At 33.0% G+C, this 12,044-nt stretch overlaps 1 protein-coding gene across 1 annotated transcript in view; it reads right to left on the bottom strand.

The window, feature by feature from the left end:
• The window catches only part of LOC124353224 (helicase SKI2W), a 48,940-nt gene that overhangs the window by 16,506 nt on the left and 20,390 nt on the right, over positions 1-12,044 (bottom strand). Inside the window, exons 11-15 of the mRNA XM_046803127.1 lie at positions 10,918-11,028; positions 10,531-10,762; positions 9,603-9,756; positions 7,932-8,070; positions 6,035-6,214 (exon numbers count right to left, since the gene is read on the bottom strand). Of these exons, the coding sequence (XP_046659083.1) occupies positions 6,035-6,214; positions 7,932-8,070; positions 9,603-9,756; positions 10,531-10,762; positions 10,918-11,028 (816 nt within the window). The remainder of the gene's footprint in view (positions 1-6,034; positions 6,215-7,931; positions 8,071-9,602; positions 9,757-10,530; positions 10,763-10,917; positions 11,029-12,044) is intronic.

The following is a 12,044-nucleotide window of genomic DNA, read 5'->3' as shown; positions in this document are numbered from 1 at the left end:
GTCCCAAGAACAGAGCCTTGCGGCACTCCTCTGCTTACTGGTAGTGGTTCAGATTTTACTTTTTGACCGTGTTGTGGTGTAGTGTAAGTAATTTCCACAATCTGTGTCCTATTGCTGAGGGTAGCTCTTGAACCCAGTCTATTTCTTTGTCAATGATTCCCAGAGTTTGCAGTTTTTTTTGTAATGAGCTTGTGGTCTAGACAATCGAAGGCCTTGGTAAAGTCCAAAAGTATACTTGTGGCTATATATCCTGCTTCCAATTTATCAATGATGGTTTCAATTAGTTGGACCAGTGCTGTTGCTGTAGATCTGTCTTTTACAAAACCATGTTTGTCTCGGAGTAAGAAGGTGGTGCTGTTTGAGATGGTCCAGTAGTCTAGTTTAGCATACTCGCTCCAGGATTTTGGAAAAAGTGGAGATAAGGGAGATTGGCCGATAACTGGTGTGGCTTCGTCAGTTGCTCCAGTCTTATATTTTGGATAAAATTTTTTGGCGAGTTTCAAACCCGCTGGGAAAAGTCCCTTGTAAAAGTGATTTGTTTATATAATAGTTGTTAGTGGAGTGATAATTTCATGTTTTTGCATTGTTTGACCAATTTAGAAGATATTTCATCGTCTCCTGTTGGATGTTTTTGATTTTAAGGTGTCTATGATGTTTCCGACTTCTATTTCATTTGTCTCCTGGAAAATTTAGTCTTGGTATTTGGGGTATGTAATTTGGTTCTAATTGTGTGTGTTGTTCGTTGTTCATTTCCTTTGGTATCAAGTGTTCTGTCAGCAATTGTAGCAAAGAAGCTATTTAAGTAATTGGCAATGTCTATTGGAGAGTCTGATGCGTAGTCCTGTATGTTTTAAGCGTTCAAGTTGAGTTTTTTCTAATCTCTCTTTTCTTTCATTATTAATCACTTTCCACATGGCTTTTGATTTTGTTGTCAGATCTTTCAATGTAGGAGGAGTTAAGCTGTTTTCTTAGGGTTTTTAGTTTTAAGTCGTAGGATTTTTTCCTTTGGGCTGTTTCTTTTTTGTCGTCAGGATGGCCGTAATGTGTTCTCGATTTAGTGCCTCTAAGTTGCGTTTTTTAGCGCCTGGCTTTCATCATCCCATATATTCTTGTGGGATTTCTTTTATGTTTTACTATTTTGAGAGGGCAGGCTATGTTTCATTGCAGATTGGAGGATCCCATGAAACGCTTTATAAGCAGCATCCACATTGTCTGTGAGCATAACTTGTGACCAGTCCTGTGTTTGTAGATATACCTCAGTTCTTCTACGGTTCTTGTGTTAAAATTGTCTTCTGTATGATTGTGTCTGCGTGGGGCTTGTCATGTTTGTAGAGATAAAAGCATAACTGGGCAGTGTGATCTGAGAGGCCTTGTTTTTAGCACTCTGGTTGATATTTCAGTTTCGTTAATGTTGGTGCATATGAAATCTATAGAAGTCTTGCTGTGACTGGTTATTCTTGTAGGGGGTAGGTGAAGTCTGCTCAGTCCATAGCCGTGAATCATATCGTCCAAGTTTTCTTCTGTCGTTGCTTGCCACCAGGTTGTCTACATTGACATCCCCTATTACGAGTACCGGGTTTTTTAAAAGATGTTATTTTGTCCAATTCAGATGATAAAATATCTAATGCTTCTTCCAAGTTTGCTACTAGGTGGCCTGTATAAACCTAAAAAGGTGCAAGAATCCTTGTTTCATCTCAATTTTTAAGAAGGATGGTTTTCACATATAAGTTCTGATGTTGGTTCCCTGATAAGGATATTACTGTAATTTTATTTTTAAGGTTTAAGTTGTGCAAAGACAGCCACTCCACCTTTTCTGTGTTGTTGTCTATTAAAGCTGCCTATAAGTCTGTAGCCAAGGATTCTAGTGCTCTCCAGCTTTTCGTTGTTTAAGCCATGCTCAGTAAGTATTAGTAAGGTCTGGTTTGTTGTTGTGGAGAAAATGAGCAAGTCTGTCGGTTTTGTTCTGAAGGCCGTCAATATTTTGGGTGTGCAATCATAAGTTTCTGGTGCTTATTTCTACGGTTTGGAAGAATTTATATTTTGGGGATTTTGATTTATTTTTGGTTCTTGTGCTGTTGCTAATTTCGGCTCAGCTATGTCCTTGTGGACTTGATTTTGGGTTTTGTCTAAAAAAGTGTCAAGTTGGTGGGTCGCATCCTGTGAAGAGGTTTGAGTCTGAGGTCCTGGTTGTGTAGGAGACTGGTTAGGCATATATGAGTGTGGCAGTTTCACATAATGCAGAGGGTTTGCCGTATTTTTTTACCTTGTCTTTATAAATGTTAATATTGTCCTTGTACTCATCAATGTGACGGGTTGAAGAACTCCTCGATACTTTCTCCTTCTTTTCTGATTTTTGCTAAAGCTGGTGGTGATCTTGAGATCTTATGGGAAGATGTGGAAGCTGAAGTTATTTTAAGGCCAGGCATTTCTGATGTTGGTGTCGTCAGAGGACTCGTTTCAGAGGCTTGTCGCCCTGGTTGTTTTCTTGAGTCCTGTCCTTGGGGTGTTTGCAGCCTCCTTGCATTTGGCAACTTGCAATGCTACACTGAACTGAGTCTTCTTTTTGTTTTTGGAGATTTTTTTTGATACATTAAATTTAGAGCAGTTATTTTTCTGACTTAGATGTGATGTCATTTTGTGGGGATTTGGGGTTTGAGTAGCAAGTTTTCCCAACTTGTTTCTTTTAATTTTTGTATTTCACACTCAGTTTCATATTGCCTTCTTTTAAGGGCAGTCAATTCAGTAATTGTTATCAATGGTAAGAGAGTCTCTCCTGTATGTGAGCATGTTTGAATACCAACGTCCCGATTGGTAGCTTGAGGGATTACTGATTTTAATTGACTCCGATTTGGAAGTGAGTTCTTTTATAGTTTTTTATCTAAGTTAAAAATTGTTTTTCTCTAGATTGTCAATAAGTTTTGCGTTGGTTGTTGTCTTTGTTCTTCAAAAAATTCTTGGAGCTTTGTTTGGTTATTTCTCTCCTTGTCTAGCTGGCTCTGTAACTTTGCCAGTTCTTGGTGTAAATTCTCGACTTTGCTTCTATATTTTTTTCTTCAGTTAGCTCCATTTTCTCTGTCTTTTCTGAAGTATCTGCCAGCTCCGCCTCGAGTCTCATGCATTTTTCAAGCAGCTTATTGTTTTTCTGCTTTTAGCTTTGTATTCTCCTGTAGAATGACACTACCTGCCTCAGCTGCAAGAGATAAAGACAAATTGAGATTGGCTTCCTCAGGATTTATTAGATTTTGTATTTTCTCCACGATAGTAATGAGTGTCATTTGCAAACGATTTGTTTTCAGTGAGACTGTGCTCCAATTCTTCTTTTAATGAGTTGTTTTGCTAGGCCGGTACTGCTCACAGTTAACCCTTGTGTTTTGGGGTGTGGAGCAGCAGAGCTTTTCTTTTATGTTAGGTTGGAAATGTTCTTCACCGGTGCCTTGGAAAACTTCCTCTGCTCCTGATAGTGGTGCACGGTCTATGTGAAGTATAGTGGTTAATTCGGGGTTGTCTAGTATTGGGAGATTATTCATAACTTGGTTAGAGTCAAGGAGGGTTTTGGTTGGGGATGGAGGAGAGATGTTGCAGTTTCTGCATTTCCAGTTTGATATCTCTTTCTTTGTGAGTTTTGTCACTTGTCTTTCTGTAAGATTCACACAACCACCATGGTACCCAGAGGTTGCAGGTGCCTGTGCATAAAATACTGGAGTATTTTACCCCAATACCACACTCTCTCCACAGGGGTAGTTTCGAGCCTTTGCTCTGGTGTTTGGCATTATCTGGTGTCCTTTTACAGTGGGGCTGTGTGAACGGATAAAAACAGCGAAGTAATGATTTCTGCTCCTTCAATTTAGTGGTGGCAATATGCAGCACAGATGTTTGGTGTTATTGCAGTTCTGAGTTGCAGTAGGGATTGTCAACAGGTAAGAATAAATAACAAGTATTTATCTGAGAATTTTGTCAATATAGTAATAAATATAAAAATCAATATTTATTGCTATTTGTAGTGTTGTCAGGGTTCAGTTAAAATCTTGAAGTTGTCAAATATATGGTTATAATTTTAAGAATTGTCAGGTGTTCTAAAAAAAATGAGCAGATTCAGTTTTTTTATATCCTGGTTTGTCTGTTTCCAGTAGTTGTTTATATTTAAAGAGTTGTCAACTGTTTATAAAAAATTGAGTAAATCAGTTTTTTGTATCCTGGTTTGTCTGTTTCCAGTAGTTATTATATTTAATTTAAAGAGTTGTCAGGTGCTCTGAAAATGAGCTGATTCAGTTTTTTAATATCCTGGTTTGTCTGTTTCCAGTAGTTATTATATTTAAAGAATTGCAACTGTTATAAATAAATATAAAATTCTTAGAGTAGCTGGCTGAATTGCTGTAGGTCAGCGCTGACAGTGCTGACACAGTGTCTGGGTCAGTGCTCCAGTTACAGGTGGCCAGGCAGCTGTGTGTCAACACTTTGCGATGTGGAAGTTGGATGTGTGTTTGATCAGTTGACGTGTGTTCCAAACCAATTGAGTGTTGGCAATTCCTGTGACGTCACTGTATATGATTTGTTTTCTTTTAGCTGTGATAAATTAAGCTTATTAATGAGTTAGTAGCTTAGAAAATGTTTTAGTTTTCCTTAAGCAAAGATTTATCTGTTTATAATAAAAATCTTGATGTTACAACCTATTAAAAGTAGGCCAGGAGCTCTTGAGTGTCTGAGTTATGTTAATATTTCTTCAGAATGGTAAGTAATTTTTTAAGTATCTTAGTTTAATATGACTCACAGTACTTGGTGGTGTTGACGAGAATAGGAACTTTTGTTGGTTTGTCCTAATTCACAACTAAAATAACACTTTTCCTGGAGCTGATTAACACTTGTTATGCACTAGTCGGCCATGTTGGGTTTTTTTGTAATAGATGTTTTGGGATAGATCTCGTAAGTATTCAATTGGTTGAATGGAATGGAACATCAGCCACTTTTGTAATACATATAATTTTTTAAATTTTGGTATATTTTGGAAACATTTGGTGTAGTAATTATAATTTTTTGTAAACAAAACAAGTCGTACTCATAGTATCAAATTTAGTCTTTTGTGTACTATTTGTAGTTTTCAAAATATATTTAATTTTTCTTCAGGAGAATCTGGGTACCATTATATATTTTCTGAAACTATATAAAATGAATAATAAACCAGCAATCTGAGATTCTAATCTTTATTATATTATCACATTTTATATATGTATAAAATAATAAAGATTTCTAGTGTAGTAATATTTTAAAAAAATGTTACATACATAATGTTTTTATACCATAAATATCTCCACATTCTCCTGAAAAAAAATCATGTTTTACACATTAAGGTTTATACTAAAAATGTACTTTTTACAAGATTTTTAAAGTATGGGTACAAAATACCCAAAATGGTCTGCAATATGAGGAAAAAGAAACAGTTCCAGGGTAAAAAAATAAAAGATTCTGAGAAATAATCAACTTATGATTTTTTTGTATTTATAATAACAATATGTTCAACAATAGAACTGTAAACATTTGTTGTAAAATAAGAATGTGAATATTTGCTAAAATTAATAAAAAGAATTATCTCTGTATTTTATGGAATAAAATAACAATATTCACCATTTCATTATGAAACGTCTGTCATCTTTTTATAATAATATAATCTAATGATACAATCACACTTTAGTAATAGTTTTAATTAATACAACAAAAATGTGGCATATAAAACGAAATTTGAAAGGAGGAATCAGTGAATTCCACATGAGTTGAAGTGAAAGTTGACTACTCCTACATTTTATTTTAGATGGTGTTGACATGATGCCCAACTGTTACATTGTTGAAAAGTTATCAATGTAACAACTATGCGCTACTTTCCCATTGGTTATTGCTCAACAAACTTCGTTTATTCAGCTGATAAATGATATCATCTCATGTTTACAATTAACAACGTGGTTTGAAAATCCTTCAAATTCTTTTTGAATAAAGACTTTATTTTCATAATATCCCTACAAGCTTTACACTACATCATACTCACTGGTTTCTCTGGGTGGTCCTGGTTGACCAGCACTAGAACTTTGTAGACCGCCTTCTCCGATTCCTGGTTCGCCTTGCCCACGACAATGCCATATTTATTGATGTGGTCCTTGTACGTGATCAGCACCATCCGACCAATCACCATCTCCCTCACTGCCTTTGCCTGGATCATGGCCAGAGCCTGGCACCAAGCATGATATTTACTATCTCAAAACAGCATATTTTGCATGAAAAATTGATTATTCAACAAAGTGCCACAATCCCCTCACACTGTCACTTTTTAATAAATTCGAAAATTGCTAGAAAAAATGGTTAAAGGAACAAGTTTTCTACAAGATTGATGCCTATCTAGCTACTGATTATCGTAAATAAAAAAAAACCTTTTACTAATTTTGAATTGGAGGCTAAATTCAGATTAGATAGTTAAATATACGTATTTTTTTATATAATTTACGTAGGCTATTCATTGTTCATTGTTTTTAATTTTGTTAGTTTATTGTTTTTTATGTTTTTAACTGTTGTCTAATTATTTATTAGTAAATGTATGTCTTTTTATCCGTTAATAATTTACGTGTTTAGTGATAAAACTATTACTATACGTATAGTTTATATAATGCTACAACTATTTATATGTTATTCTATATTAATTTTAATTTTCACTTAAATATAGTAAGTAGTTACACACATAATGCAACAAACGATGAAAAAGTAAAATTGTGTTACATTGTATTGACGAAATCTATTGCATCACTGTATGTTTAATGATGAATAAAATCTTGAATCCAAATAACAAAAATATTTAAAACATACTTTATTATATTAAAACTATTCCTAACCCTTGAAAAGCAGCTTGCCCATTGGTATTTGGTTGGACGTCAAGTTTATGTTAATAGACCCAAGGCTCTATAATGAAAAGATTATTAACCTTATCTTTGCCTTGTAAAATAAATCAGGCTTAGATTTATACCATATCTAATTAGTTATAAAGGGCGATTCACGAAGATGTGTAGAAGTTATAGGAGCTCATTCAACATGTAAAAATAATAAAAAAGTTTATATAAGCACGGGGAAGTGATTCATAAGCAAAATATTTCTCTTGGATTTCTACTCATCACGTAAAACAAGTTCTTCCTGAAATTCTGCTAAGATAGATTAAGGGGCGAATTAAATCGTTTCCCATGGTTTTTGACATAATAAATTGAATAAAACATGTTCCAGAACTGTAAGTTAAGTAGTTTTTAAGAAAACCCATGTAAAATGCAAAAAATGGAGTGAAAAAACACATTTTCCATCTTTGGACAACAATAACTTTGTTATTTCACCAAAAGTTTTTAATAAAACTTGTTGAAAATTTTAATTTGAACAAAACGGTGTAAATAATGTACAGTGTAGAGTAATTGTGGAAAGTTTTGTGGCAGACATAAGGGTTTTAAATATTTGCAGGGTTATACAAGATTAATTATTGTGAATAAATACTAGACCGCAAAGTGATGAGTTGAACAGATTGATTCAGTACCAGGATTAATTTCTGACAATGGTAATACTTAGTTATTACACTGGTGGTAGCATGATAATTTTATCTAATGATGTTATTATCACTTGAAAGATTGAAATATTAATATGGAAATCATGTTGAACTGTAAGTGTTAGTCCTTAAAAATTGTGAACACAAAAAGCTTTATTTCAATAGTTGCCAGCTTTACTACAAGTGATTCCAAACAAAGTATAAAAAATACAATGTAGCCAAAAAAACTGTATGAATTCCTCTTTTATTTGTTGTATAATTTATAATTATAACTTAAATGGAAAAAATAATTTTCTTAAAGTTCCAATATTCATTTTGAAATACATGAAAGACTCTCCCTCCCTAATTGTGCCAGATGATGCTGTATTTTTACCTGATACCGATTGTATTTCTCAATGTAGCCCATGGCTAAATCAAAGAATTCCTCCAACTTGTCTTCTCCAGGCCTCTTGGACCCTCCTCTTTTTATCTCCTCTTCTTCCAGTAGTTTCTTCAGCATAGACAATTCTTTTCTGAAAACAATTACCGTATGTAACACATGGCATTCTTTACAACTTCTTCTTATATCAACCAGTTAGCTTTCAACCTTTTTTAATGAGAAAACCACATAAAATAAGATATAGCCTTGTTCAAAAGAACATTTTATTCTTAGTTGAAGTACTGACATTTAACAATAATGTAAATTAGTAATATTTGATTCTTGATGACAATTTTAAACACCATGATACTTGGCCTGTTTGGAAAAGTCAACACTTAGTCATAAAGCTTCTGAAGACGATTTTTGATAATTCCAAACACGGTTATAAATATGAAATGGATACTTTATAGAAAAGTAGTAAGCAAAAGGATGTAACTTAATGGAAAAAACTGACTTGAAGTAAGCAAAAATCCAAGTAAGGCATTGTTGAATTATAACAAAGTGTATACAAAACATAATATGGCCAAGATATTTTACGTATATTTTAAAGTTATTTTAATGGAAAAAAACTGACTTGAAGTAAGCAAAAAATCCAAGTAAGGCACTGTTGAATTATAACAAAGTGTATACAAAACATAATGTGGCCAAGATATTTTACGTATATTTTAAAGTTATTTTGAAGTCAAAATGTCTTTGAAGAGAACATGAACAAAACAAAACCATATTACTCCTTATATGTCCACAAAATACTTTCTTTTCTATATGAAATATAAACAAAATTTACTAAAACATTAAAAATAATGAATATTTATTTCAACTAAAAACAAAATAAATAAGGTACTGAATATAATTAAAATAGTTATACATCTATCTAATAATTTATTTATAACACTTATGGACTATAGAGCATATTCTTTGTTTATTAATACTTTTTAATTCTAACCGCATAATTAACAACTTAACTTAATTTTAACAATAAAAGTACTTTACTATAAATTTTAACTTAAATGTCATTGAACAGGAAATGCCTGTGAAGAATAATAATAAGATCATTAATAGTCAATTATGCTTCGTATTGAATACATTTTTAAAATTACAAACAAAATTATGAAAAAGAAACTTTACTAATTTTTGGCACATTGAATTGGTAAAAAAGCTATTTTATTACTATTACTACTTTATTACTATTGCTTATTAAAACAATATGTTAAAAATGGAAATATATAAAAATAAATGTCATTACTGCAACAAGAGATACTTTTTCTAGTTGTTAAGTTGGTTGTGGTGTGGCTCAAAATAATCATTACAAGGGAACACTCAATGATCAGCTAACTGCCAATATTTAGAATGTAGTTGTAGTTTCTAAAAGTATACAATTTTTTGCAGATTCCCATTTTTTGACAATTACTATACAATATACTGCATAGTATAAAATCTAATACTATGGATTTGTTAATCAGTTTGGCAGCAGGTAAATTTATCAGTATTCACGACGATAGACAAATGAAACAAAATTTGTTGAATTGATCTAGAAAGGGAAGAAGTTTCTCTTGGAATATAAGAAATTTGTTTAATAACATGAAAAATTGAGAAAAGAATCATTGCTTGACTATATAACTTACTCACCTGTACATGGAGTGTTTAGCTTGTTCCGGGAACTCCTTGAAGCTCCTGGTGATCATGTTCTCCACAGTGACATCAGCCTCCATGTTGTGCTGCAGATTCTTCAGTATCATGGCATACGTCATGCGGAACTGGGATTCCAGTTTCATCGGCTTGTCTGAACAATAAATACTAAACCATTGATCGCTTTTCGAACACATTCAAATAAATTTGCAATAATGCAACCTTAACCTTAACATGTGTTTTATTTGCCTGCATTTTGATATCAGGATCGACATTATTGTACTTGATTCACCGAGTGTTGAGAGTGATGCACCACTCACCACCACCGTGGACTTTCTCAGGGTTCTTTCCCCAATTGGCCACAACTCCAGTGGATAACCGCACTATGGGTGGTGGGTCATCACTTTCAACAGACTGTATAGAAAAAAGGGCTTCAACACCTTTTCCAACTTTTAAGCTTTTATTGGATTTTTATACTTTCCTTAATAAAAATACTGTACTTATTAAACATTGATAGTACACATGATGGTTGATACAAATGTATTTAACAATAATCTCCATATTGTACCGTGATAAACTATATCTGAACAAATGATTGCTTTTTTGGTTGATATTTTATGACAGGTGCTATAAAATAGATTATAGATGCCATCTCAGTCTTATGGAGTATTGTTCAGATTTCATTATCTTTTCACTGTATTGTTTGTTTTTACTCTTCAAAAACCAATTAGAACACAATTTTTTAACGTTTCCTCCATTCAAATTAATTTTTATCCTCAAAATTCATGTTTACAAATCCAGTATTGTTTTAAAACTCTTGAGGATACCGACAATTATTTACTGGAAAATTATTAATTTGTAATATTACCACAGTAAAATATACCTGAGATTTCAACAAAACTTAGTTTATATTCTCCAGAGTACTCACCGAACATCATAGATTTTAGGACATATTCTTCAGGCACCTCAGATTTGCAGAGAATTATAACCTTGCCAATAACATCCTTGCCTCTCCGCCCCGCGCGACCGGCCATCTGGATGTACTCGGCTGGCAGGAGCGCACGTGTATTGGTGCCGTCAAACTTCTTCACTGAGTCAAACACAACGGTACGTGCCGGCATGTTCACACCCATCGCAAACGTCTCTGTCGCAAACAGCAGCTGCACAAAGTTGATTTGAGGTCTTAGAAACAAAAAACAAGAATGAGATATTTTCTGGTTATTATATTATTACTACAGTGACATTAGTATGAATAACAACCGAATTACTTATTTCTATGGGATCCTTCATTAAAATTAAGTAGAAATAACCTTACCTTAACCTTACTCTCCTGGAAAAGCAGTTCTACAATTTCTTTCAGAATAGGTAAGATACCACTGTGATGGACTCCTATTCCCTTCTCCAAAATGGTCTGCAGCTTCATAATCTGAAGAATACAACAACAGTTATTTAAAGTTATCTACAACATTGATGTTGATGTATATAAATTATGTTTCTTCATGTATTATAAGGTCTACATTTACATTACAAATGAAGAAGGATGAATATTGTATTTTCAGAAAAGAAAGGATGAAATAATGTTCTTATCAAGAAGTAGAAGAAAAATGAAAAAAAAACAATGAATTAAAGAAATTAAAAATTCAGAAATAAAGTAAAATCAAAGAAATCAAAAGGTTTTTAAGTATACATATTAATTTTTGAGTAATTCCAAGAAAATGCAATAATAAGCTTCAGTAACAATTGGGCGGTAAGTTATCCATGATGCTCAATTATTTGACTCCACTTATATTAATTTGTTTTTTTAAGTGGATGTGTTAAGTTATATTTAACCCTAGATCTGTCAAATGCAATTTGACATATTCATGTATACAGGGTGCGGCAGACCAAACATCCAAGAACCAAGAAACCTACCTTCTTTGTTGTGTTGAAAACCCCCATATTTTAACCCTAAAAGAAGTTTGGGAAAATAATTTTTAACACTAAACAATACTTAAAAATGGCATTTTGGGGGAGGGGAGGGGAGGGGTCATTTCTGAAAGATTTTCAAATTTGATTGTTGTAAGTCGAGCAGTACCTCATTTTAAAGATTACAAAAGAAGTACTATTTTTGAAAAATATGTTAAAGTGGTCACTTTTCAGCACATTTCCAGTTTTAAAAAATAGTTAAAATTTATATTTCAAACTTGTCAAATCTAAAAACTTAAAACAGCAAGATATGTCTTTCATTACACTTATCAGTAGCTCTCTTAAATTTTTTTTTTAATATTTAAAGTTCTATCTTGGATGGTTAAGAAAAGGCAAAAAAAATACTGTTTCAAGAGGTTTTGTTGCATTTAGTACGACGTGTTCTCCTGCCTTTTCCTTAGGGTATTCAAAAGTTTCTACCACTTGTTTTCAAAACACTTTTCGTATAATGAGAGATACCAAATGTCCATTAAATTT

The sequence above is a fragment of the Homalodisca vitripennis genome, chromosome 1, assembly GCF_021130785.1.
Source record: "Homalodisca vitripennis isolate AUS2020 chromosome 1, UT_GWSS_2.1, whole genome shotgun sequence".
In the NCBI taxonomy this organism is placed as follows: Eukaryota; Metazoa; Arthropoda; class Insecta; order Hemiptera; family Cicadellidae; genus Homalodisca; species Homalodisca vitripennis.
The sequence above is the reverse complement of the archived record's forward strand: the minus strand, read 5'-3'. Positions and strand labels throughout refer to the sequence as shown.